Source organism: Phaeoacremonium minimum (genome assembly GCF_000392275.1).
Source record: "Phaeoacremonium minimum UCRPA7 unplaced genomic scaffold PA7_03_scaffold_410, whole genome shotgun sequence".
In the NCBI taxonomy this organism is placed as follows: Eukaryota; Fungi; Ascomycota; class Sordariomycetes; order Togniniales; family Togniniaceae; genus Phaeoacremonium; species Phaeoacremonium minimum.
The window spans coordinates 257,761-283,297 of NW_006921312.1; the positions used below are offsets into that span (position 1 = coordinate 257,761).

At 52.1% G+C, this 25,537-nt stretch overlaps 8 protein-coding genes across 8 annotated transcripts; 4 read left to right on the forward strand and 4 right to left on the reverse strand.

Moving 5' to 3' along the window:
- Positions 1-371: 371 nt before the first annotated feature.
- UCRPA7_5356 (putative pre-mrna-processing-splicing factor 8 protein) lies at positions 372-7,301 on the reverse strand (the record flags this gene model as incomplete). Its single annotated transcript, XM_007917903.1, has 1 exon — positions 372-7,301. One exon carries the CDS (start codon positions 7,299-7,301, stop codon positions 372-374), a length of 6,930 nt encoding a protein of 2,309 aa, XP_007916094.1.
- Positions 7,302-8,276: 975 nt separating this feature from the next.
- UCRPA7_5357 (putative eukaryotic translation initiation factor 3 subunit 8 protein) lies at positions 8,277-10,976 on the forward strand (the record flags this gene model as incomplete). The annotated part of the gene is made up of 3 exons (XM_007917904.1): positions 8,277-8,628; positions 8,685-9,658; positions 9,714-10,976. The coding sequence occupies 3 exons, from the start codon at positions 8,277-8,279 to the stop codon at positions 10,974-10,976; spliced, it is 2,589 nt and encodes an 862-aa protein (XP_007916095.1).
- Positions 10,977-11,780: 804 nt separating this feature from the next.
- UCRPA7_5358 (putative gln pro-rich protein) lies at positions 11,781-12,443 on the reverse strand (the record flags this gene model as incomplete). Its single annotated transcript, XM_007917905.1, has 1 exon — positions 11,781-12,443. The coding sequence occupies one exon, from the start codon at positions 12,441-12,443 to the stop codon at positions 11,781-11,783; it is 663 nt and encodes a 220-aa protein (XP_007916096.1).
- A 1,208-nt stretch (positions 12,444-13,651) lies between these two features.
- UCRPA7_5359 (hypothetical protein) lies at positions 13,652-14,138 on the forward strand (the record flags this gene model as incomplete). The annotated part of the gene is made up of 3 exons (XM_007917906.1): positions 13,652-13,753; positions 13,811-13,874; positions 13,939-14,138. The coding sequence occupies 3 exons, from the start codon at positions 13,652-13,654 to the stop codon at positions 14,136-14,138; spliced, it is 366 nt and encodes a 121-aa protein (XP_007916097.1).
- Positions 14,139-14,938: 800 nt separating this feature from the next.
- On the forward strand, positions 14,939-15,652 carry UCRPA7_5360 (putative 60s ribosomal protein l34 protein; the record flags this gene model as incomplete). The annotated part of the gene is made up of 3 exons (XM_007917907.1): positions 14,939-14,976; positions 15,051-15,174; positions 15,464-15,652. The coding sequence occupies 3 exons, from the start codon at positions 14,939-14,941 to the stop codon at positions 15,650-15,652; spliced, it is 351 nt and encodes a 116-aa protein (XP_007916098.1).
- A 2,804-nt stretch (positions 15,653-18,456) lies between these two features.
- On the forward strand, positions 18,457-20,436 carry UCRPA7_5361 (putative dual specificity phosphatase catalytic domain-containing protein; the record flags this gene model as incomplete). Its single annotated transcript, XM_007917908.1, has 1 exon — positions 18,457-20,436. The coding sequence occupies one exon, from the start codon at positions 18,457-18,459 to the stop codon at positions 20,434-20,436; it is 1,980 nt and encodes a 659-aa protein (XP_007916099.1).
- Positions 20,437-20,833: 397 nt separating this feature from the next.
- On the reverse strand, positions 20,834-21,620 carry UCRPA7_5362 (hypothetical protein; the record flags this gene model as incomplete). The annotated part of the gene is made up of 2 exons (XM_007917909.1): positions 20,834-21,277; positions 21,366-21,620. 2 exons carry the CDS (start codon positions 21,618-21,620, stop codon positions 20,834-20,836), a joined length of 699 nt encoding a protein of 232 aa, XP_007916100.1.
- A 2,337-nt stretch (positions 21,621-23,957) lies between these two features.
- On the reverse strand, positions 23,958-24,559 carry UCRPA7_5363 (putative dna binding regulatory protein; the record flags this gene model as incomplete). The annotated part of the gene is made up of 2 exons (XM_007917910.1): positions 23,958-24,043; positions 24,094-24,559. 2 exons carry the CDS (start codon positions 24,557-24,559, stop codon positions 23,958-23,960), a joined length of 552 nt encoding a protein of 183 aa, XP_007916101.1.
- Positions 24,560-25,537: the final 978 nt, after the last annotated feature.

The following is a 25,537-nucleotide window of genomic DNA, read 5'->3' on the forward strand; positions in this document are numbered from 1 at the left end:
ACTCTGGGTCTGCTGTGCCTCACGGTATTCTTTCTCAATTTCACCTATTGATACACTCTTCCTTTTTGCTAAAAGGTACATGCTCGGCCCGGGTTCATCTGCAAACGCCAGCTCCATTACAAAGACAAGACTAACCCAAAGATCCAGACCTATGCTCAAATAGAAATGCAGGGACCGAAACGGGAATACCATAGGCTCGGAGAGCTGATCAAACCAACCTAAGATGACCTTATGCCGGGCACACACCAAACATTGTTCAATGATGCCTTGCGTGCATTGTTTCCTCGCTACCACGCTCCGCCGCGGTGTTTCCCACACCCAACATCGTAAGCCGCCCCCTCTCATCATTTCATCCTCCCACAACTAGTCGCTTATGCGAAATTGTCGTCCTTGTCCACTCCAATGTCTTCCAGCTCGGCGAAGTTCTGGAAATGTAATGGCCGGTGGTGGTCGCTGTAAAACGGCATGGGCGTGTCCAGCTTGACGTGCACGGGTTTCTTCTCCATGCCGGAGAAGGCCGAGCCCATGAAGCTGTAATTCCACTTGCCAGTCTCGGGGATGAGGAAGAAGCCCCTATACCGGGGACTGAGGAGCAGCTTGCGCTTCTCACCCATGCTCGTCGTGAAGCCTTGCGGCTGGTCACTCTGTAGATCTCGGTTTTCCGCACCCCACTTGTATCCCTGCGGCGTGAGCGCCCACGCGGACAGTGACACGCTGCCTGGCGTAAATGACACCGTCACTGTCAACGTGTTCTGTCTATTCCACTCTGGGTGAGCATCCAGGAGCCGGGCATGCTCCGTGACATCCGCCGCCGACATGTATGGCAGCTCATTACCAGACATGGTGTGGATTATGCCCAGAGGCTCCATGTCTTTCAGGTATTCATGCTGTGGCAGCTGATGAGGGAGCTGCACATTGCGCAAGCCACCAATCTGTGGCACCATGACGATACACTTGATCTCCTTGACCTGGTCATTGTCCGGAGGAGACGATCCGTAGAGGTAGCCGGCAACCTGCACGCGAAGATCTGCGATTGTGATGAAACGCTTAAGGACGTTATTCGGCATAACGTATGTAATATCCTCAAGATCAGTGTCGACAGAGGAGACATAGATATTGTTTGCTCGGGTGCGAAGGTTGGATGTCGCAATCGCCCGGGTACGCCATTCCGTCTTCGATGCAAAAGTCTGCTGCTCGAATTGAGACGTGGTTGTGACAATGATCTCTTCGCCATGCACGTTCTGCGTCTTGGTAGTGACTGCAGTAAGCTGTTGCTGCTCCTGCTGCTGCTTCTCGATCTCCGCAGCCTGCTGTCTCTGCATCGAAGGAGCTGAAATCTCCATGCCTAGAATGATATCACGGACTTCACTGCTGGTCAAGCTCGAGACGTTGACGTTATTTTTCTTCCCGTAATCGTTCAGAATCAGGTCTCGAAGTTGTGTCTCTACCTTGATCCAGTCCTCATCTGAGAGCGTGGGCCAGATATGATGTTCCTGAGTGATAACCGTCTTGTCAGGTCTCAGGATAAGTTTTGTCTTGTCCATATTGACATGCAGCGCACGAAGAATCAAGACCAGACGCGAGAACGCCGTGTACGAGGAAATACTCTTCAGCCATTCATCGTAAAGGTTGAAAAGCACCATCTGGGGCTCTGTGGCACGAAGGATCATATCTCCCAGCTTCTCAACCTTCATTGCCGCTTGGAAGGGAAGCTGTAGCTCGGACGCTCGAATTGAGATGTTGGGGAAGTCAAGAAGGTTGACTTCTAGAGGATCAAGAAGACCCTTACGTGTGACAATGAGTTGTTTCGGTTGCTCCTCGACAGGAAGTGACCGGATGAGCGCCGCAACTTCTTCAGCTGTCTTCCACTTCGCAAGCTGTCCAAGACGCTTCTGACCAGCCCATACACTTGTGTGAATGATCTTAAGGAAGAGCTGTCCGGTGCGAGGGTTGAATATGAAAATAGCACCGTTGATAGGCTTCGTTGTCAAGTTACCCTCAAAAGTCTTGTGAATGGTAACACGGTAAACATTGGTATCGTCAATGAACAGCTGAGTCTGGTTGCTGAAGAGCTCTGAGTAGTTCTGGGAGTTGAGGAACTCCTGATTGCTCTCAGAAGCATACAGTTGCAGACCCTTCCTGATACGTTCTCTCAAAACGTATAGGGCAGGATTGGCCTTCATGACCTTGGCCATGGCTTGCTGGATGAGAACTTTGAGACCAGGGAAATAATGGCCGTAAGCGGAGTACAAATTGTAAGCAAGATCGATACCGATCATTAGACCAGTGGCTGATGGGTACAGACTCATGCTGTCAGTCGTGTAGTCAAGATATTTTGCGCGGACATATCGCTCAATGTCGTGAGAGTCATAGTCGCCGTAACGCAGTTGGACATCAACCCAGAACTTGTTCGTGGTTGTGGGCTCGATCGTGTCCTTTGTGTCAAACAGCATTGACGGACGTGTAACATTCCATTTATGACTGGCAAATAGCTGGATATCGGCGCACGAGCTGTTCATCTTGTACGACTTTCGAGGATGGATAGTCTCTTTTTGAACTGATTCAATGCCCAAAGACTCAAGCTCTTGATCGAAAACTTGACACAAATCCATGACAACGGACTCGTGGATCTTTTGCCACAAGTGAGCGCGGAAAATTTGGATCAGAGAGATCTTCAAAGTGGGAATTTTGCCATGCAAGAAGATACCAGTTAGATCTAGCTGAACTTGGAAACCGACGTAGACGTTTGCACGGTTGATAGTTGGTGACCACCAGAGAGTGAATCGTCGATTAGGAATCTGGTTCAGACCGGATCGCTGAGCGTTGGTCAGCTTCTTGAATTTCATTGACTCTTCGAATCCAGAGGCTTTCTCCCAGAAGAGACCTTCCCAAGATGGAAATCCTGTTGCCTTGAACAGTGTGTGCTCCAAGATGGTCTCCACACCACCAAGAGCTTGAATTACATCAGTTCGATAGGCATTCAAGTTCCACAACTTGCCATCGTGCCGCTGACTCGTCCACCAGAAGGGATTGTTCTTCATCAGCTGATAGATTTTAAACTCAGCACGAGCACGGAAACCCTTGTCGAAACTCAGGGTGCTTCGATCCTTTTGAAAAAGGGTATTGATACGGGGTAGACCTCGATCCCAGCTGTCTTCAAGATCTTCAAGGGTCAGGCGGCGATTTTGCTGGTTGGCTTCTAGCCTCTTCTGAGAGTATTCGGTCCATACCCGTTGAGAGTCGATGAATTCCGCCTCCCAAGGAATGATGTACCGGAAGATGTTCGGGATTAAGGTCTCTTCATCATGAGACATACCCGCTCTGTAATGGGTGACACCGACATCTGTCTGCTTTGACCACCTCTTGTCGCTAGTAGGGATCAAAATGTGGGAGCCAGAAATCATGCCTAAACCTCCAAGCTCCTTTGGAGTGTAGAACACGGCTGGCGGGAAACGGGACGGCATCTTCGAGTTCAAGCCGATTTTAACACGGGTCTGAATCTTTGTTTCACACTTCACGATGGTGTCAAGCAGATTGACAGTGGAAACTGCGGCCTCACGATAGTAGGTGAAGAGTGCAATAAGAGCAGTGTTCCACTTGTTTGCAATCTTGGTAAACGTGGTCGAGCCAGATGACATCAGAATTTGTCGGATCCTGTTATTGAACTTTTGTATGTCTTCCTCAGTGACTTGCAAGAAGGCATGTGCAGTCCTCTCTTTCGTCGTGTTGTCAACGAGCGACCAAACGCTGTCTTTGACCGGGAACTCATCGTTCGTGTTTCGACTCTTGGGCAAGATTCTGACTTCGAAACCACACATTGAAAATAGAAGGTTAGGATTATCTCTGCTGTAGACACTGGCGAATGTGTCATCCCATTCAATGGTTGTCACTGACCGCGGCAACCGGTTCTTTAGGTCCCAGAATACGGCACGGCCTAAGTTGACATCGTGTCGCATCAAACGCATGCGGGAGTCCCTCGGCCAGCATTTCTTGCTCTTGTATCCGATAACGTTCTCAAAGTTGGGATCGGGCTGCTCGGTCAAGAATCGCTGGATGAGGTCTCGTGACTCCTCAGCCGTGAACCTGAGGAAAACCCAGATCCTGTCAATATACCGTGTATAGAGACGAATCGGGTGCTTTGACTCTGTTTCCCTGTCGCGGAACTGGAGGAAGTCGTTTGGTGCTTGTGGTGGCCCAGCAATTTCGCTGGCACGCTGCGGTCCCAACAAGAGCAGATCAAGGATCAGTCCATAGTATTGGAAAACGAAGGCAGAGAACTGCAGACCACGAATCATGCCGTAGCTATTTACGTGATTCATATCCTTGTAGGTCAGGGTGACGTTATTCTTCGCAGTGATGTAGTCTGCCAAGTTGTGATCCATGATCAATCGGAGCAGCGAGTTGAGCAAGGTTAGCTCAATCTTTTCGTAGACCTTCGAAAGTTGTGTCTCGATCATTACGTTGCACTCTCCATCGGCTGTTTCCCAGACCTTATCTAGATTGTTGATACCTTGAGCCCACTTGTAGGTAAGCAGAGGAGGCACTTCCGAGTCTGATGGCTTGATCCAGGCTGGGAACAGATGCCTTTGATCAGCTTGGTACCAAAGATATTGGTCCAGATAGGCATCGCTGATCTTTTCAATGGGCTCGATATCGTACACAGGGTTGATGGTGCTGTAATTATCGTTCATATCGATGCCAACTTCCTTGAAAGCTCGCTGGGTAAGCAAGAATCGCTTGATCCTCTCCAAAGTGGTTCCTGGGCTGTCGTAGGCCTGCTCAATGAGAGCCAACTCCTCTCGCTGACTCTGATTGAGTCTGCCCTTGGTGGAGTAGGCTTCACGGAGCCGCTCAAGAGCCAAGATCAGGATCTTAGTATCATGCTTATAAGAGACGCTGGGAAAGGGGATTGGCGAAAACTTTCGGGACTCAAGCCAGTGAACGGTTGTGGTGTAGATGGCAACTGCTTCTTCCGAAGAAACATACGGGCCATCTTTCATGTGGTTGTGCTGTCGCTCTTGTTCAGCCTTCAGCCAAAGACGGGTGAGACGGCCAACGTTCTTCTTGGCAACAGTCTTGTCTACGGTTGCGCCTCTTCGAATACGCTCTCTGTTGTAGTGGGCGACCGAAATCCACCAGTCAGCCTTTGCCTTGACGTAACGGAGGATAATGTTCTCAATGGCGGCCGGCAAGCCTGGGACCTTCCATGGGATGTTGCTCTTCCAGCATCTCCAAGCTTCGGAGAGATGCTGAAGTACCGTGTTCACCTTGTTTTGCTTGATGCCTTCAGGCATCATGTCCATGAGGTCGGCCATGACTGACGCGCGCAGTTCAAGATCGAAATGCGACTCAACACGTTGCTTTGTGACAGTCTTGGCAACACCCTTGCTGTGACGACCCTCGAACTGACGCGACAAGAGATTGCCAAGCCATCGTTCAAGAAGAGGGATGATACCGCGCATGAAGAAGAGCCAAACCCTCCAGGCTGGTGCCCAGAAACCGCAGCCTGGGCCTTTGCCGACAGGGCCAGCATTGAAACGGTAGTAGATTAGATGCTTGAGATCCTTGCAGGATCGGATCTGGTGCATAAGCTTGTACTTGTATCGGTACATACCCGTAAGCTGACCAACGTGGTTGAAAGCATACAAGATACCATCAGCTAACTGGAAAGCATCGATATTGCCCAATCGATATTGCACTTGGGCATCAACAATAAGCTTCGTCATACGCAAAATCTCTCGCATTAAATGGAACGCATTGCCGAATCGAGATTTCTTCCGCTCCTTTGTGGTAAGAGTTTTGACGGGCTTCAAGTTGAAGTTGTAATCGAGATGAAGATATGTCAGATTCTTGCGATGAATCAAAAGATTGAGCATGTTAAAGCCCTGGCGACAGACTTGAAGACCAGCCTCAACCCAATCGATTGTGGTCTGCTGGAAGAACTTGGTCTGCTTTAGTGTCCTCAGCAGGTTTTGTCTCTGAAGCGCCTTGGGTTTTTTCTTGTGCAACTCATTCAGCACATAGGATTTTAGCATTTTCTGATACGAGACTCGGACTTTGACCGGCTGCTTCGGCGGGCAATGCTCAAGGTACCATTGCTTGACGAGTGGAACATCCTGAGCTCGAACCATGCGTCCTGATCGGCGATTGAAGGGGAACGGTGCCCACCAGAGTTCGATAGCCGAGGACGTCTCATCTGTATAAAGCTCTTCATCCGCGAGGAAAGGCTCGACACCACCTGGTAGGATGAATTCCTCATCCTCCGGCTCCTCATTGTTTCCCTTCCCGAACAACTCATCTTCGTGACTGATTGTGAGGTTCTTGGGAGCCACGGAGCGGGATGAAATCGGGTTGATGCTTGGATCATAGTAAAATGCTGGCATACTTGGATCCTCTGACCTCTTGTAGACAGTCTGAGGGTGTGAGTGCCATGACAGCACAACACTTCTTGGTAAAGAGTTGTAAAGGTATGGGAAAGCCACACGATATTCTGTTCGAATGGGATTTCTGAAGATGATACGATCAATCGCGTTGAACTCGCCAAAGTCCTCGTCATTTGGGTCGATATCCTTGTACAAGGGCTCGAAGCGAGGACCGCCAGGCAAAGCAACATTGAGTGCCTTTGCGGTGAGGAAACTCTTCAGCTCGAAGAGATAAAAGTAGTTTTTGTCAACCACTTCTGAAATCAGGGGCCGACTGATTCGATAAAGGTTAGCCAGCTGAGGGAGAGACAGGTTCCAAGTCTTGTAGCTCGGTCCATTGACATGGGTTGTATCAAGAAGAGGTCGGTGGTCGTAGAACCATTCGTAGACTGCGGCATCATCGTCCTCGTCCAGTTCCATCTGAATAGGCTCCAACGGCTCAACGTCTTCGATATTCTCAGACCAAGACAGCGGCGGCTCCTCGTCATCAAACGGGGGAAACCTCATGCGCTTGAACAGTCTTCTGTCACTCTTCTCTTTTCGCATCACTACCCACATCGAAGCCCACTGCGCTTGAAAGACAGGTTCGACCACACGGGGAATCTCATTAACAAGCGTCAAGCATCCGTTGACATGGTAGAGAACTTTGACCTCTCTTGCGGACTCCCAAGGCATGGGCATATTCTCGAGGAGTTTCAAAACCGCATGTGGCATGAATTTCAGCGCACCGAGGTAGCTTCGCTTATCGCTTGTGTATTTCTTCTGCGAAACATCGCCAATGTCCTTGACGATCTTCCGCAAATGTTCTGGGGGCATATCAGCCTTTTGTGTCTCGACAAAGCCGCCCTTTCGCTTCTCTCCGAATCGGTTTCTCTGCATGCGAAGCCATTCTTTCTTCTTCTGTTCGAACTTGGCGACCTGAGGATCCGTTGGTGGCCTATAGCCTGGAGGAGGGGGTGCAGGTATCGCAGGCGGCGGAGGGAGCGATGAGGGCGGGCCTGGGGGGCCAGGTGGAGGAGGCGGAGGAGGAGGTCCCCAACCAGGGGGCGGAGGTGGAAATGAAGACATCGCGATCGACAGAAGATGGCGAAGGTCGGTCGCAGAACTGATGCGGGATAGCTGCCCCAGCGATCAATGCGCCGGACAGTATCCGATGTTGACGCGCCTACGAGTAGACGTGGTGTGCGCACAAGACTAAATCTTGATGGAATTCGATGTTGAATTGTCTAAACAGCCATGCAGAGGTTCACAGCGATGGCCTCGTTGATGGGAGGTGACGAGTTAGACAGCTCGACTTCCCTTGCCTTGTCTTGCTTGGAGATTTTTTCGAGATCGAGACGCGATGGACTTGCAGCTGCAGCTAAGTCACACTGAGCCTAGCTTTGTCACGTGCTTACCACCAGCATCTGGGCAACCTGCCAGCTGGCGGACAGTTGTGCCAGCTCACGCTGAATCACTCTCGCTACTTCTATAGATCTGCTGTGCAGCGTTTTCACCCAAGAAAACTTGATCACAAAGAATTATTTCGAGCTCTTGTTGGATTGACCTCGTGTAATCTGTGAGTTTGGCTCAAATATCTCTCCTCTGCAGTTTAAGATTCAGGATTAGGAGGCAGCAGCTCCTTACTTTGACTCGCAGCTGTGCCGGTCCGACCGCTTTTCCTGCCTGCTGAGCCCCACTAAACACAACCTGGAAATCCCCCACCAAAATTCATCAATTTTTAAACTCGAGAACCCCTCCAGCGAAAGGACATCGCCATCAATCGCGGCAGGCTAAACCACGACACGCAACTTCTGCCGTGACCCTCGCCTTTCTACTACCACCACTTGACCCATTTGTGAACGAGCCGTCAACATGTCTCGATTCTTCCGCGGCGGTGACGATAGCTCGTCCGAGAGCAGCTCCGACGAGGAGGAGCTTTACTCCGAAGAGGAGGAGGAAGAGGAGGAGCAGGGCCAGGAAGAGGAATCTGAGGAGGAAGATGAGTCCGAAGAGGGTTCTGACGAGGAAGTAGACGATGAAGATGCCAAGAAACAAGGTGGTGCGCGTTTCTTCATGGACGAGTCTTCTGAGAGCGAGGAGAGCGACACCGAGGTCACGACCAAGGTCAAAAGTGCCAAAGACAAGCGATTCGATGAACTCGAGGCTACCATCACCACCATTCAAAATGGCCAGAAGATTAACGACTGGGGTTCGATTTCGACGGGTTAGTTTTCCTTGCGGGAACAAAGGATTTGAGTAGGAATACTGATGTTTTTGTAGAGTTCGACAAACTCAACAGGCAAGTTGAGAAACTGCGCATCGGCGGCAAGGCTCCTAAGGACTACATCAAATGTATTGCCGAGCTTGAGGACTTCATGAACGAGACCCTCGCGAAGCAAAAGGTCACACCGAAGAAGATGAATGCCACCAATGCACGCGGCCTGAACGCAGTCAAGCAACGAATCAAGAAGAACAACAAGGATTACCAGGACCAGATCGATGCTTACAGAGCTGACAAGGATGCGTTCATGGAGTCTGATGAGGAGGAGGAGCCGGCTCCGAAGCCTAAGAAGGTCAAGTCCGTTGATTTTGCTTCAGAGGCAGCCGACTTCGACGACGAAGGGTTCGCCACGGTTGGCAAGGGTGGAAGGACACTACAGTTCACTCCCGAGAGCATCTTCAAACATCTTAGGACTATCATGGAGTCTCGTGGCAAGAAGAACACAGATCGTCAAGAGCAGATCAAGATCATGGAGAAGCTTAACGAGATTGCTGTAACCCCCTACCAGCAGATTCGTGTCCTGCTCACCCTCGTCTCTGCCCGTTTCGATCTTGGCTCCTCCGGCGCCACCTCGATGCCTCTCGATCACTGGAAGTCAGCTGAGAAGGAGCTATCGCTTCTTTTCACTGTTTTAGATAAGAACCGGGAATATATCGTCATTGAGAACGCCGAGGAGTGGGAAGATGACGACAAACCACCCACTCTCGAGAAGGATCAGACCTACATCAAGATTCCTGGCAGCGTAGTCTCATATATTGAGCGTCTGGATGATGAACTTACCCGATCACTCCAAAACATCGACCCTCACACCTCAGAGTATATCGAGCGCCTGACGGACGAAAGCTCTCTGTACAACATTATCTTCCGCGGCCTTCTCTACTACGAGACACTCAAGAAGGACACCTCACTAGATATCCCGCAAGACAGCTTGAACAGAATTGTCATGCGGCGACTAGAGCATGTCTACTTCAAGGTCCGTCTATCTTGCACTTCTGGCTTATGGGTTACCTGACTGACATTCATCACAGCCTTCCCAAGTTGTGAAGATTCTGGAGGAGAGCTGCTGGAATCAGGTGTCCGCAGAGGTTGACTCCGCCATCACACCACGAAATGATACCGGAGATGCCACTCAGCTTCTCAACATCCTCTGCAACTACCTCTTTGCCAACAGCGACGGTATCCTGCGCGCCCGTGCTATGCTGTGCCAGATCTACTTCTTGGCCCTTCATGACGAGTACTACAAGTCCCGAGACATGATGCTGATGTCCCATCTGCAGGAGACTATTGGCAGCTTCGATGTCCAGAGCCAGATCCTGTACAACCGCACGCTTGTGCAAGTTGGCCTATGCGCCTTCCGCAAGGGGCTGGTTTATGATGCCCAGAACACCCTTCAGGAGATCTGCGGCAGTGGCCGTCAAAAGGAGCTTCTCGCTCAAGGTGTGATGATTCAGAGATACAGCCAAGTCTCCCCTGAACAAGAGAGGTTGGAGAGACAGCGACAGCTGCCCTTCCACATGCACATCAACCTCGAGCTTCTCGAGTGTGTCTACCTCACCTGCAGCATGCTTCTGGAGATACCTCTGCTTGCTCAAACCGGCTCATCACCAGACGTCAAGAAGAGAGTCATCAGCAAGACCTATCGCCGCATGTTGGAGTATCACGAGAGACAGATCTTCACTGGTCCGCCTGAGAACACACGAGACCATGTCATGCAGGCGTCCAAGGCCCTGGCGGCCGGCGAGTGGAAAAAGGCCACCAACTTTATCCACGCCATCAAGATCTGGGAGCTGATGCCGAACACTGAGAGCATCAAGACCATGCTCGCCAAGCAGATCCAGGAGGAGGGACTGCGCACATATCTCTTCACCTACGCACCATTCTACGACACCCTTGCCGTCGAGACTCTCAGCTCAATGTTCGAGCTAGAGCCCCGAAAGGTTGCTGCCGTCGTCAGCAAGATGATCAGCCATGAGGAGCTGGCCGCTGCCCTCGACCAAGTCACAGGCGCCGTCATCTTCCGCAAGGGCGTTGAGCTGAGCCGCCTGCAGAGCTTGGCCCTCACCTTGTCCGATAAGGCCAGCTCGCTAATCGAGACGAACGAGCGGACGCTTGAGCAGCGGACCCAGGGATCCAGCAATGCGTTTGAGAGGCAAGGAGGACGTGGAGGACGAGGCCGCGGAGGTGGACAGCGGACTGGCCGTGGCGGAATCAGGACTGGCGGAACCGGACCGCGCCAGGCCGGAGGCACACAGTTTACGGGAGGTGTGCTTGGCGGCGCGGTGCGGGGATAGACTGTTGTCAGTTCTGCTATTTTCGCTATCGCATGGGTTCGGTTTTGGTAGATAATCGGATAGGGTTAGCAATTCAGCCTGATGGCAGGCATCCCTTAAAATACTTGTCTACTGCAGGCATCGTTGACATATCTGAACCATCTGAGTTTTCCCTCTCTGCTTGTGAGTGATGTCGTTCCGAGTCGAAGCTGGACTTGCCTCATGCAATTTACTCCGGCCGTAAACCGGTCTGTCGCTGTTGACACAAGAATAGATACTGTTGGGGAATTACAGGCAAGTCACCAGAATACAAGGCAAATCGGTAGTGCGATGAGGTATATACAATGGGTTTGACCCTTCTATTTCAGCATCTACCAGGCGATATAGCCCAGACAAGGGCAGCCCACCATATGTGGACGCCGGTGTAGCCACATGTTTTATAGCTTCCGGTATGGCAAAAGTCATACGCATGGGCAATATGACAGCAACACCAGAGCTGTCGAAAAAGCCACTCGACCTAGGCCATGTTGGACGCCCGAGCCAAAACGATAGGCTGTAATCATACACCTAGCAATAACACACAATGCCGTTTGCGCCATAACACCAAGACTGTGAGATCCTTCATAAAAAAGTGTGGGTCACAGCAAGCCCACGCTGGCCAACACTTTGGCGATTTGGGTTACCCGTTCCATGGTCCCTGAAGTTCCCCAACACCAGAAAATGTAGAATTAACTGAGGGATGACGCCCTTATAGTGAAGAATGCTTTTTGTTGTGCTTTAGCCGTGATAATGGGAAGAAATAGGTTGTTCCTCGATCGGAATGCCCTACATCACGGTTGATGCCAATAACCTGGATTCAACATCGTCCATTGGCATCTCCATGCCGTTCTGTCGAGTCTCCATGGCATTCATTCTGGCCTCAATGTTGTTAAGTCGACCTTGAACCATATCGCCGGGACCTCCCATCATAGCTACGCGTGCGGGAGCTTGGTTTTGTTCGATATTATCAAGTCGCTTTTCTATAATATCGAGCCGGGCATTGACGCCATGAAGCCCTTGCGTCATCTCGTGGTTCATGCGATCCACCTTGTTGATCAGACTGCGCATATTCGTAGCAAGTGATGCATTCTCTGCTCCAGCTGGCGCGCTCGCGATACGCGGCTCGTGGTTGTGTCTGGCCTCCTGCACGACAAATCGCCACTGCATACCCAGCTGAACCTCACATACGGCCTTTCCGCGCCAAGGACAATCAACTTTGCGCGTGGTTGGGTTACGTTTCTTGGCCGTGCTGTTGTACTTGACTCCGCCACGATCACAGACCAGATCAAAGCGGGTAGGCTTGCCCTCTCGGTAGTTGCTTGATCGTAGCTTGACGATTCCATAGCCTTGGTCCTTAGCGACACGTTGCACCGAGGTCAGGAGGTCCTCAAATGTCCTGAAGATGCCCTCGGGCGGAGGCGCCAAGCCGGAGCCGGGCGACTGTGGCATAATGGAGTTTCTCGTGTTGCTCACTGAACCTGGAACACTCCAGGTCGGAGGCGTCTGCGGGGGGGCTGGCGTTGAAGAAGCCACGGTGGGCGATGGCCGCGGTGGCTCCGACTGTTGATGTAATTGTTGTTGCGCTGGGGTTTGTTGCTGGTGCTGGGCGGCAGGAGGCGGAGGAGTCGGAACGGAGGTAGACGGCGCAGGAGAGGGGAGAGCAGGCGGCCAGTACACGAGACGGTCAGCGGTTGTCTGAGGCACACCAGCTAACTGCTGCTGTTGCTGTTGCTGTTGCTGCTGCTGCTGCTCTTGGGCCGCGTTGAGTTTTCGCTTCTTGGGCTGACGACGCGGGGTAGGCCTTTGCTGCTGGGCAGCGGAAGCAGCGTCGAGAGGGGAGGGTTGAGGAATATGCTGGGGCGGAGCGGGCGTGGAAGAGGTTGTTGCCCAGGGGTTTTGATATCCTGCGACAACGGCTTGCGATGGATCGTGGAGTGCTCTTGGTGGGATGTCCATGGATTGAGGTTGGCCCCGTACGGTGTCGTCTTGGGCAAGATGCACAGTTCCAGCCCCATTGCCGGCGTCCTCCCAGCGAATCATTGTTCTTCCGAAATCCCGAGGCGCGTGCTTGGAGGTGGGACGAACAGCCCTTGCGGGATGCTGATTGGCTGTCTCTGCAGGAGGGGGGGTGCTCGCAGCTCACACGGTCGCCTTGACGCGAGACAGTCAAAATGGAATGCAGGAACAAGTGCCACGGGCCTGTGCAGCGTACTGACTGGGCTGGCTGACCTGGCCTCGCCTGAGGAGGTCGTACCCTGTGGCCGGCTTTTGTCGAGAAAAGGATCCCAGACTGTATCTTGTTTTGTCTGTCCCCGGGCTGTATGAATGGCAGAGAGGTTGAGAGGTAGAGAGGCGAGCAGAAAAGCACCACCATAAAGTTGTTCTTTTGTCCGCACGCGCCGGTCCTAAGTTTGCAGTGGCCAGGGTCGAGTCAGTCAATTTGGCAGGACTCCAAGACAGGAACTCGCCGCCCCTCTCCAAGGTCACGTGCACGAGGCTCAGTCTGCGGGGGCTGCCATTGTCCAGGTACCTACTTTAGGGAGGAAGCGACGCCTCTACGTCCCTTCAGCCCTGCAGCACTCTGTCTACCTCTCTAACACCTACCTACCTACTTACAGACAAAGAAGGTGGAGCGGCAGCAGCAACTTACACTCACCATGTCCTCTGATCAGATCCCGTCAGCCGCTCCGGTAGAGGAGAAGTGGGATGAGGAAAGATTGGAGGCTGCCCTTCGGCAGCTGAAGGAGCTGCACATTCAGGTATGGAATCTGTCTACCCAATCCATTCCTAGGTTCTGGTTTTTAATTGTAGGACAGCTGCGCAACTTGAGGACCACCGTCCCTCGCATGATTGCGCCATTTACCGCCCACCCAGCATCCCGTAAGTAGATTGAGAAGACAAAATCAACAGGGGAAGTTGAATACACAGCTAACCGTACATCCAGCGGAGATACTGTTTCAGACAATCAAGGCGGCCACACATTCGGCCTTCGCCGAAGTTGGCGATTTCAAGGACAAGATGGCCGAAGATGGCACAAAAGAGATTCTCGAATACGCTGAAAAGAGCCGAAGCGACAACCCCAAAGGCATCCGGCCTTGGCGAGCCAGCGACGACCCTGACTGGTTCACTCCCAATCCGGCATGACGCAGCTATTTCCTGCAAGCGTATGCCAATCTACATGGGCCCCGGAACGTAAACAATCGCGTCGTGGAGGCTCTGGATCTATACAGCTACCTCCGCTGATCCTCGCCTCCCAGTAGTGTCCACATGGGCACGGCACCAGAAGATGTCGGGGCTCATCCCCTCCACAACATTTCGCAGACAAGCGCAATAAGAGATGGGGGAGTCATTAGCAACCGAGCCCATAAACATCAAAGCCTCAATTGTAGGCTGATATTATTCATGGCGACTCGAATCAATTCACTGGCTCTTGAACTGGAAGCTTGGCTTCCAAAAGTTCTGCTGTCGGCGGAATACTCAATGTCCACTAGAGTAGCTCTTAAACATCTAGATGTACGTACTTAAGGTAGCAGGAATTCGTGATCTCAATCCGTGATATCGATCACCGAAAATGAATAGTCACTCAACACGCCCATATTTTCCAGCAAAAAAGAGCATTAAGTAGTCAGTGAAGGAACGAGTTAGTAAACTTAGCCTTCGGTGTTGCTTGTCAATGAAATGCTCCAGGATGCTAGTCTAGGTAGTGAGTATGAAGCTAACGAAGCCACGGCTTATGTAAGGGCCGTCAAGCCACACTTCCAAATTTTGTGGCTAGTGCCGACCAGACCCGTCCACTCTCACCCGCCCAATTTTGGCGCTAGCCCCGAGAAAATCAAGCCCACACAAAAATTGCAAGCAAAATTGGAAATTCGTCCCCTCCGTGATTTGGAACTTGGAGATTCAGCCAACCCTCACGACGACGACCACCCAGCAAATCCGCAACAATGGCCGGCAACCGAGTACAGTACCGCCGTCGCAACGGGTACGTTCTCCCCGTGATACTGAAACATGCAACCGTCATCCCCTCGACACTCCTGCTAACTCTATCCCCAACAGCTACAACACGTCGTCCAACAGGACTCGTATCATCAAGACCCCCGGCGGCGAGCTGCGAATCCTCCACATCAAGAAGCGAGGCACTGCCCCCAAGTGCGGTGACTGCGGCATCAAGCTCCCTGGTGTAAGTGCTCTTCCGATCGAAGCTGGACATGCGATGGGTGGATGGGTTGGATGTTGAATGTTGGGCTGGTCGAAGATTGTTCAAAAGGGCGACACGATTTCATGGGCACAGCCATCGACACCGCAATGGGCAAGAATGTGCCTCGTGGCCCACTGGCACACAATCTGTGACCTTTGCGTGTCGTCTGTCCCGAGATGAAATCTTGTTCCTAGCCGCACTTCTGTTGATGGATACTGGTCAAACATACCAACACATGGCTCCCTGATTGCTAACTTCTATATCTACACAGATTCCCGCCCTCCGACCCCGCGAGTACGCCGGAATCTCCAAGCCCAAGAAGACCGTCCAGCGTGCGTACGGTGGCTCAAGATGCAGCAACTGTGTGCGCGACAGGATTGTCCGCGCCTTCCTCATTGAGGAGCAGAAGATCGTCAAGAAGGTGCTGAAGGAGCAGAGCCAGGGCGAGAAGAAGAAATAAACTGCTCGGTTAAGCTCGGCGACGAAACTGGGGGTTTATGGCTGACGGATGGACGGTCTTCATTGCTTTGGTGTTCACCATGGAAAAGGGCTGCATGATATACAAACAGCAGGCAAGCTGTTTCTGTTATTAGGGCTGCTTTCTTCGCACCTCGATGCTCGCAAATGATAAAAGAACATCAGGTCGTCAACTCAACACCATACTCTGCTGGAATGGTGACTGGTGATATACAAAACGTAAAAACACTAAAATGCTGTGCTTCTTATCGACTTAGGCGCTACAATCCATATTCACAGACAAGACGGAAACCCAAAGCAACAACGCCAAGTACGGTTGTCTCGACTCAAATATAATCTCAGTAACCCTGACCGGTGGGAAGGTGGTTTTGTTGTGACGTTCGCTCCAATATGTGACCTGTAGATGACGAAGTGCGGGACAGCACCTAGCTCCAGCCATTTCTTAGCCAATTCTTGCGTTTCCCAGCAAGCTCCTACCTCACACACCCCCGATCAACACACAATGCGTATATCGTTTGTAGCAACATCATATATGTCATAATGGCCACTCCACTAAGCCATTCCAGAGCTTTCGGCGCTCTTTGCAGATTTGCGCGCGCACCTCATGCCGCTAGAGCCTCATCGCAAAGCTCCTGCACCGCAAGCCGAAGCTTCCACTCAGCTTGCCATGGCAAGCCAGCGATATTATCAGCAGCTTCGACGCCCACAGCTGTACTCTCTCGACGCGCAATCAACACATCGACGTCGAGGAGTAAACGCTTGGCCCACAACAACGAGGAAGTGCCCCAAGAAGCGCCGACGACCGACTTCAGCCGAATGGACATACTCGGCGAAACACCCGTCCCCTCCACCTCCGTCGACATCTGCATGTCGGAAGGCTTCCAGCTGAACAATGGGATCAAGATACTTGATGGCAGCGGGGTGCTGCTCGTCAACGGCGAGGCATTCGCCTGGCGGCCGTGGGGCCCGGACAAGAAGCTGGTCAACGCGAAGGGGCAATGGGAAGTCCCGGGCGAGGCGCTGGCACTCCTGGGCCTGGTCTGGCCGAGGCCTGGTGAGTCTTTTATGTCCCCTGGAGAAGCAATTACTCAGTGTCCGTATCTCTCGGAAGCAATCGCTGACATCTAGTCTGTGCAGACCTATTGATACTGGGGCTTGGCCCGGAGATGCGACCCATCAGTCCACAAATGAGGAAGGACATCAGCAGCCTAGGATTACGAGTCGAGGTTTTGGACACAAGGAATGGCGCTTCACAGTTCAACATGCTTGCGACAGAAAGAGGAGTGGACGATGTCGCAGCTGCATTGATACCCATTGGTTGGCGGGAAGGTCTTGGTGCTATATAACAACATAGCAGAGGAGACAGTATCACGGCAAGATGTCACTCTTAGAGTACTCTTCGGCAAGGGCACTCCAGGAGTTTCTTGTGAAGACTTATTTTGAATGTATAAGAGTGATTAGGCTCGCCAGAGTAGCGGGATGTTGTATGATATTAGAGACTTCTGGGCATATGAACAAACAGTCTTCGTTGGAACATTTCCAACATCCATGCTTCAGTCCTCCCTTTACCTTTTTTATGGACGTCATCCGATCTGTCACCCAAACTCACTCTGTATTTGCTTGCCTCACAGGAAGGAGGAGAATGGGCGACATGGATCTTGCGTTCCAGCCCTTCTCATATCTCGAATACCCAAGACGTAGACATTTGCCCACGGCAGTCACATGTAAAGAGCTTAGAGGGTAGCTATCTTTTCCCCTTCCTGAGCCGAGCATTTCCGCAGTTTGATGAGAACTGGTATGCCGAGATGTGTTCAGAGTCAAGGGTATATGATCCCATGCCGGGCATGCATGTCTTGCACTTCAATACCTGCGTAAAACGTGCCCAATTGTTTTGGGTGCCCCGCAGCACGTTGAAGCGATATGACGATTCAATGGTGCACCGGTACGGCGGCACCGGGAGGAGCTATGACACAAGCCCGCCCGCCCCAGCCCAGCCCAGCCCAGCCGTGCAGCAGTCAGTTGCAGGCCACCCAGAAGGCTAAAACTTCAGGACTCTTTACTTCTCCCTGCTCAATTGAATGGCATTGCCGGATTGAGTTGTTGCTCCTCTCTTCTTCCTCCTGGTCTTGCCTCTCAGCTGCCTGCTCTCGTGAACTCTTGAAGAGCGAATCTTGGATTTAGCAATAGTGAAGAGGTCTCGGATCCAAGCTTCCGGTTGACCAACAGAGCAAGCTCTTGGGCGGGCAGTGAAAGTTGGTGGACCTTGCTGCGCCAACACCCTGAAGGATCCCTCGATAGCTTGACCGACAACCGGCGACGGCTGGACGTGCAATTGACACTCTCAGCTACTGGCATTTGTTTACGCGGCAAGGGCCGAGATAGGCCATTCAGACGCCGAATCCGACCTCATTCAAACAACGGTTGCCCTACATTCATCAAGCGTATAGTCACCTAGCTACTCAGTATTGTCCTTCCGGTACGTCTTTCTTCGTCGATTTGTACCCAGCCCTTTCAGGACCCTTGTCGTCTCTCCACATCAGGCTCTCTGTGACTCCCTTGGGCCTCATCAATCATATCCACCTGGACTTGAAGAAAGGGGCTTCGGAATGTTAATTCAGCCTTGCCCTTTTGACTGTATCATCGTCTGCTTGTCGTGGGTATGACCGCATGTTCACACCCTCAACTCAGTTAGAAACGCCAAAGATAGATCATCTATAACCGCTTCGTCGCCAGCTCAGCGCGTCTTTTCTATTGCTCTCTTGGTTGACAGTCAGGGAGTCACAGCGAATGGCCCAGAGGCAGGCCGATAAGACGGCCTCGCCAACTGAATCAGAGAGTGCCCGACAGCAGGCCAAACGCTCTCACCAAGCCGAGGCTTACGGTCTGTCTGAACTGCTCAATGCCAGTCTTGACTTATCACTGAGACACTCAGCAGATGCCAAAGCTACCGATCCTCCGCTGCTCCAAAAGCATTCTGAGATAAAGTCATTTCAGACCAGTCGCTTTACATATCCTGGAGTCCGCGTCTTCTACAAGGAGCACCCTCAAGCGCAGCAGCTACCAACCTCACCGGCTCCCCTCCCGCTGCTGGTCTTCGTTCATGGGCTCGGTGGCTCCATAGCACAGTTTCACCCTCTGCTCACCAGCCTTACTAACATCGCCCCTTGCTTGGCTATCGACTTACCAGGATGCGGAGTTTCCCAGTTCGCACCTACCCAGTGGGAGGCGTACTCTACAGATGCCCTAGCAGAGCTTCTAGAGGTCATCATTAATGCGTACAGGGACAAGAATGCAAGCCAAGGTGTCGTCTTCATCGGCCATAGCATGGGCTGTGCATTTGCCGCACGCCTCGCCAGCAAGTCCGCTCCCCATACCACGGATCTGGCCAGCTACGTGACTGGTTTGATCGCTATATGCCCACCTTCTGGACCTCCGACCGAACAGCAAGTCTCCTTGTTCAGGAAGTTCCTCTGGATCCCCACTCCGATCTTTGACTTATGGCGCGCTTGGGATAGACGTGGAGGCGTCGAAAGCGCCAGTGTTAAGAGATTTGTCGGTGCGGATGCGGACCTCGAGTCTAAACGACTGCAGCATCGCTTCAACAACCAAAGCAAGACGCCGGTCTGGAGACGGATGGCCTGGGGCAGTCTTCCTGTCTACGAGAATGGTGTCCCCAAAGGGGGCTTGCCTGGTAGAGAGGTTTGGGCATCGCTCAACATTCCCATCTTCCTCGTTGCAGGAGCGAACGACAATGTCACTTCTCCGAAAGAGGTGGACAAGATTATTGGATTTTTGGATTCGAGCAGGTCCGTTTCAGACGCCGAGTCATCCGATACTCACCAACCGGTCGTCGATGCAGCTGCCCCGGTCGATACAACAGTGGACACCCGCGAGAGAAGGCCTATTACGATTGAAGAGCTTACGGATGAGGACTTCCAGCGTGCCAAAAAGCTGGTCACCAACGATGACACGCACGAAGATCCGTCCACGCCGCAGGAGACACCAAGCGCGATCCCGCCTCAGCCATCACACCCTCACAAGATAGTCAAGGCTATCGTGCTCCCGCCACCGGCTACTCATGCTCTGCTATACATGCCCGCAACTGTGCGTATACTGGCTGGCCTAGTGTCGGACTTTCTGGGGGCTCATATCACGGGTCGGCTGTCACTGGGCTGGCAACTCCAATACCTATCCCGAGAAGGCAAATGGGATGTCAAGAACCTCGCAAAATGGCAGAAAGTTGCGCCGGTCTCCGAGCCCATTGCTGGCGTCTTCCGAGCGATGAAGACCATGCGCGAGACGGACGAGACGCACTCGCCGAAGGAGTTTGTCAAGAACTGGGGCGGGGTCATCAAAGACATCATCGATATCTCGCACGACAACCCTGTGTACGACCCCCGAAGTCTCGAGAAAGGGGGCGTGAAGTATCACAAATTCCCAACAGTCTCCAAGATCCCTCCGACCGACACCGAGGTGGACTCGTTTATTGTGCTTGTGGACCGCGTGCGAGAAGACCAGAAGAGGCGAGCCGAGGAAGAGGGATGGGATGAGGATTACCTGGTAGGTGTCCACTGCCACTACGGCTTCAATCGCACGGGGTACTTCGTGGTCTGCTATCTCATTGAGCGCTGCGGGTTCGGCGTCCAGGAAGCCATTGACGCATTTGCAAAAGCGCGGCCAAACGGCATCCGGCATTCTCACTTCATAGATCACTTGTTCATACGCTATTCGGGGCTAAAGGCCGATGCGCAAAACGCGTCCACCTAGCAGGGAGTTTTCTCTGATTCTTTGGATGGAGTCTACTGTATTTCTGGACAGGAGTTGGTCATAGGCTCTGAGGCTTTCTGGGACTAGAGGGTTTTTTGAGAAGCAAATTCTATTAATGACTTCGTTCTTTCTCTTCATCTTTGTTGGTGGCTATCGTAGTATATTGCAAATACCTGTCCCAACAGCTTTCTCCTATCGACATAACAAAATGCAACATGGCACCTACCATTTCCTTATCCGATCCGATCAAGTCAAATCACGTCATTCAAGGCTTTGAGAACGACACACGAAAACGTGCCCGCTAAGCCTATACAAACTCCGACAAGGAGAGATCCACGTAACGTGTTTCCTGAACGGAACTAATACGTCCAAAACCTCGATATGCAGCAGCTACATCTTATATCGGGAGAGACCGCACCTCCTCTATACTCCAGTACTTGCGCATGTTTTCGGCGCCGAGCGTTTTGACCTCCTGGTCGAGGTGCTTCCACAAGACAGCACCCCAGGTCTCCATCTTCTCCTTTAGCACGCTCATCTCGAGCTCGGTCTCGCGGTTGCGGCACCGCCGCAGGTAGTCTTCAAAGACATCCATGCCGGCATGGATCTCCCGATGCTGGCGCAGGAGCTCGGCGGCGCCCTTGCCCGGCCCGCTCTTGAACTCGGGCATCTTGCGCGCCAGCAGGGGAAACAGGTACGTCTCCTCGATGTTGTGGTGCGCCGTCAGGTACTGGGTGAAGTGCAAGCCCTCGTCGATGAACTGCTTGAGCGACATGTTGGCTGGCCGCCGGCCGGAGGAGCAAGCGTTGTATAGGAGGTTCCAGGATCGTCGGAAGTGTTCGTGCTGAAGGCAGAGGGGCTCGTTAGCATACGAGCCATTGGCCACCATGCCATGACAGACGGTGTCAGAAAATACAAGAGTCGTGACTTACGAAGTAATCCATCTGCTGTGCAAGGCGATTGTAGGTCTTGAACTCAGCGGGTGACAGAGGGGGAAGCTTGGGCTCCGAAGCCGACGCAGTGCCCTCCGCGTTTGGTTCAGGCTGGGCATCCTCCTTCTTCTCTGCTTTCTGCTTCTCGCATTCATCTATGACCTTTTTGGCATCGGGGCCGGGCACGGGGGCGGGAGGCTCAGGGCCGGCCGCCTCAGGGACAGGCTCCGGTTGGCTCTGGGCTGCAGATGACATGGCGGCGATATGCGGCAGGCGGGTGAAGAAGGGGGCCGGGCAGGTGCTCCGGTGCAGCAGCTGTGCAGGCCGAACGGGGCAGATGTCGGGTCTCGAGATAGAACTTCGAAGCGCAAGGCCGTGGCTCGGCGTACAGAGCAAGATCGTCAGTCGCGAGGCTATGCTACGCATGGGCAATCGAAGTTCAGTGACGCGGACGAAGCAAGAGGATGCTCCGCGTGCAGGACGTTGTTATAAGTGAGTGAGCATGTCCAAGGGGGAGCAAAGAACAGGGAGGTCTTGTCAGATATGGAAGACAAGGATCTCGCGCTCCGGATGGCCACCCAACTCGCGGGCGTGCCGAGGCCAGCTCGCTCGCCGCAAGACGACGGGGCGAGTCAAGCGATAGTCCACAGACGGGACCTTCTCTACCTGCCCACCTTGACAAGTAGACTTCGCTTTTAGTCCAGCATGTACGTATGCTTGCCCAGGTAACCGTCCCGGCGGCCGTCTAGCATGCCTGGCTGCGTTTAAGCTGTGATTTCATAAGCAATGAGAAATCAATTCCTCTCGCAACGCCCCAATCATCATCATGGCAAAGAACAGCCCACCCGCCGCCAGTGCTCGTTAAGGTGCCTACGTAGGTAGCCCAGTAGAAGCTGACGGCCTGCTCAGAATGCCCCGCAGAGGTAAAGTCGTCGCCCGTCGCGCGCGCGAACTGAAGAGGGTTTAGCGCCCTCGCGGCGGAGGACCTCAGAACTGCCCTAAACCTCGCCAACCTCTCACAGACCAGATATTAACAACAAGGACTAACTGAGGATGACCTCTCCTGTGCTCGGCCTCCTGTCTATCTATCTATCTATCATCAATGGATCTCTACGCCAGTTGCATTCTTAGTTGAACGAAACATTGCACTCAGATAGGCTTGCTGCAAGCGTTATCACTTATATTCAAAAGAGCAATCCTGGCAAAAGAGGAATACATGCAACAACTCAACCACACTAAGTGCGAAACTCAACCAAGGTACAGGCTTTTGAAGAGAGATCGCATTCTCCAGATATAATGGTTTGATTGCCTACGCACTAGGCTCAGATTGGCCCACGGTGAATATCGTCATTGATAGCATGGTAGGGCACTATTTATATGTTCCCATGCTTATCGGAGCACGCTGAATCTTGCATGGTCACTCCTGGGTGGGTTCGAGAACATCCCATGTGCTGCCAATGACAATCTGGACGGATATGACTTCACAAATCGATCATTGAGAGGTTTCACTCACCGGCAACCTCTACTGGAGGGGACAACCATAAGCACGTCACAAATGGAGAGGGCAAAGATGTCCACCATTGAGGTCATATCTCCATTGATTTTAGTCGTCGCTTTTGTTCATAACCCATAAGTACAGAGCTGCACTGTCCAAGTTCACTTTTGTCCAGTCAACCAGCCATCCATTTCCTTGACTCTGGAGATCACCGTGAGCCAGCCAAGTGATTGTGCGCCATAGATGAGCAATCATTCCCACCCCAAGCATCTTAAAAAAGGATCCCCTCTGCAGGCTAGCCAAAGAGCCCGCCTCACCAGTAAAATTGACGGTAGCATGGCACCATGGTCATCGAAGAGTATCCACCCCACCCTCCTATTCCGCCTACAAGGTTTTTGAATTCGTAGTTTTACAGCCTCTTGATCAAGGACCGTTCGTTCTCGAAGACGGTGGTACAACTGACCGACCTCATAAATGTAAATGCCACATGAGAATTTACCAAGAATTAGCTTCTTTGGTCATGTGGAGAAACTTATATCGACAGTCGTCTGAACCATTGCTTCCAGGAGTCGTAGATCATGGACAATTTTCAAGGTTTAAAAACAAGATCCAGTGTTTGAAGCCGTTAGAAAAGGTCATCTCATAGATGTGCGGCCCATGAATCCGATTGTTGTCAAAAAAGAACGCCAAAGATATCGCCGGAGTGACATTTCGCAAAGAATAGCATCCACACATTGTAAATCGCCTTTCCCAAAATCAAAATATTGCACTGGTAGGACAAGAGTGCCCATTTTGTGTGTATCTGAAATTGAAGTAGAATAGGCCGCCGGCTGTGAAAATGATCATAAATCGTGAAGAGCGGTCGCCGAACATATATATTGACACGGAAGACTCCGCGTGTATGAATGGAGAAGGTCCACCTCACGGTTTGGGTATCCTGTTCATAAATAGTGATTGAAAGTGAGATGGTCGATGCCTTCGCCTGGCTGTTGGTAGGATGTGAGAGTCCGCCATCCCAGCTCTTGAATGGAGGTCATGCGCGAAATGAAATTGGACAAATTTACGCCCTAGAAGCTTTGACGAGGCTGGCTCGCGCATCATTCGCAAGATATCACCGATTTCTCGGCACGCGCCCTCATGTGGTTTGCATGAGTCTCAAGGCATTGAGCCATTAGATGCGTAACTAGATGATTGTTAGTGAAGCTTCGGCAGAACAATTTCATAACAACATACCAGGCCACACAGCAGCCTTATTGAGCATATAGGCTGTGACCCTGAGTATCTTGGCTGCATAGCCGGTGACTTCGCCGATTTGCAAGCGCGCATCCATTCCTGCGACGCCGGCAACGAGTTCCATGTTCATCTTCACTTCGGCACCATTTAGAACGTCTTGAATCTTGTGCAAGAGCTTGACATCTTCATCCTCCAAAAGCATAATAGCGGGTACTTGGGAAAGATCCACATCATCCTGCCCCAGGATCCCGAGGTAGCGGCCGACTCGGTCCTGTAATGTTGCAACCCACTCAGCTAGGACCTGAGCACAATCGAATGCACACATAGCCGACTGGAGAGGCAGCTCACGGCTGGTGAAATCGGCAAATGTGATTCCGAGCTTATCAGCCATGGACAACGAATCTGCGGCATAGAAAGCGGCTTTGCGGAGATGCTTCTCTCGTCGAGATGTCGCCCGGTTTGACATCTGGGATTGCGGCTGGGATGGATTGGCAGACGAGAACCTTGACGCAAACTCAGGTGAGGAGTTTTGTGTTGGCGGCGATTCAATAAACACAGAGTTAGTGCCAGACGCCTCAGATGGATCAGTTATTGCGGAATCTGTGTTCGAGGAAGGCGAGTGCTCGGCATGCTGCACGATTTCGCTACCTCTCGAGAGTTCCTCTGCCATACCATCCCAGTCACGCTGCCAGAACTTTTCTTTAGACCTAGAGAGATTGACGAACAAACGAACATATGCCAGATCCAACAATGGAATAGCGTCAGCAGACAACGGGCCCATACCAAAGGGATTTGGGCGCTCAATCTTATGGTGCGGGTTGCTCGCCCACGCAGCCTGCCAAGCTTTCAAAGCAGGTTCAATGTGCCGGTGCATTTTTTCCGTCTCTTCATTTGTCCAAACCTTATTGTGATGACGCTGGCGGGTTTCCCAGATGTAGTTATGCAATGCATTAATCAGAATCAAACAGCCGAAAGTGCTGGGTTTCAGGTTACTGTGAGGAAGCTCATTGGGATTCACTGTCGATCCAAAGGGCTGTTGGCCATTACTTAAGGCGAGCTTTTGCTGCTTCTCGTTTGTCCGTAGCAACTCCCCTAAAGCCTCATGGAAAGTCATGCGATTATGATTCGCTGTAATCACTCCGCCTTTGGCAAAGAAAGCCGCCGCACTGTCCGCTGAGAAGAACTCCTCGTCGCATGGCAAGTCCAGGAGGATCTCGGAATTGGTGAGAGCCGGGGTGTGGTTATAAGCGGAGACCAACAGGCTGGAGAGAATGAATACGACGTAAAGAGTCCGTTTTCGCTCCTCCATAGTCTTCCACCGCAGCCACTCGGCTACTTCTTCGGATTCCGGTTTGGATCCAGTGTTCCAGAGATCCTCAACATCGCCCATTTTGGTGTCCTGGTCTCCGGACCCATTGGATCTAGTTGGACGCAACAAATCAGC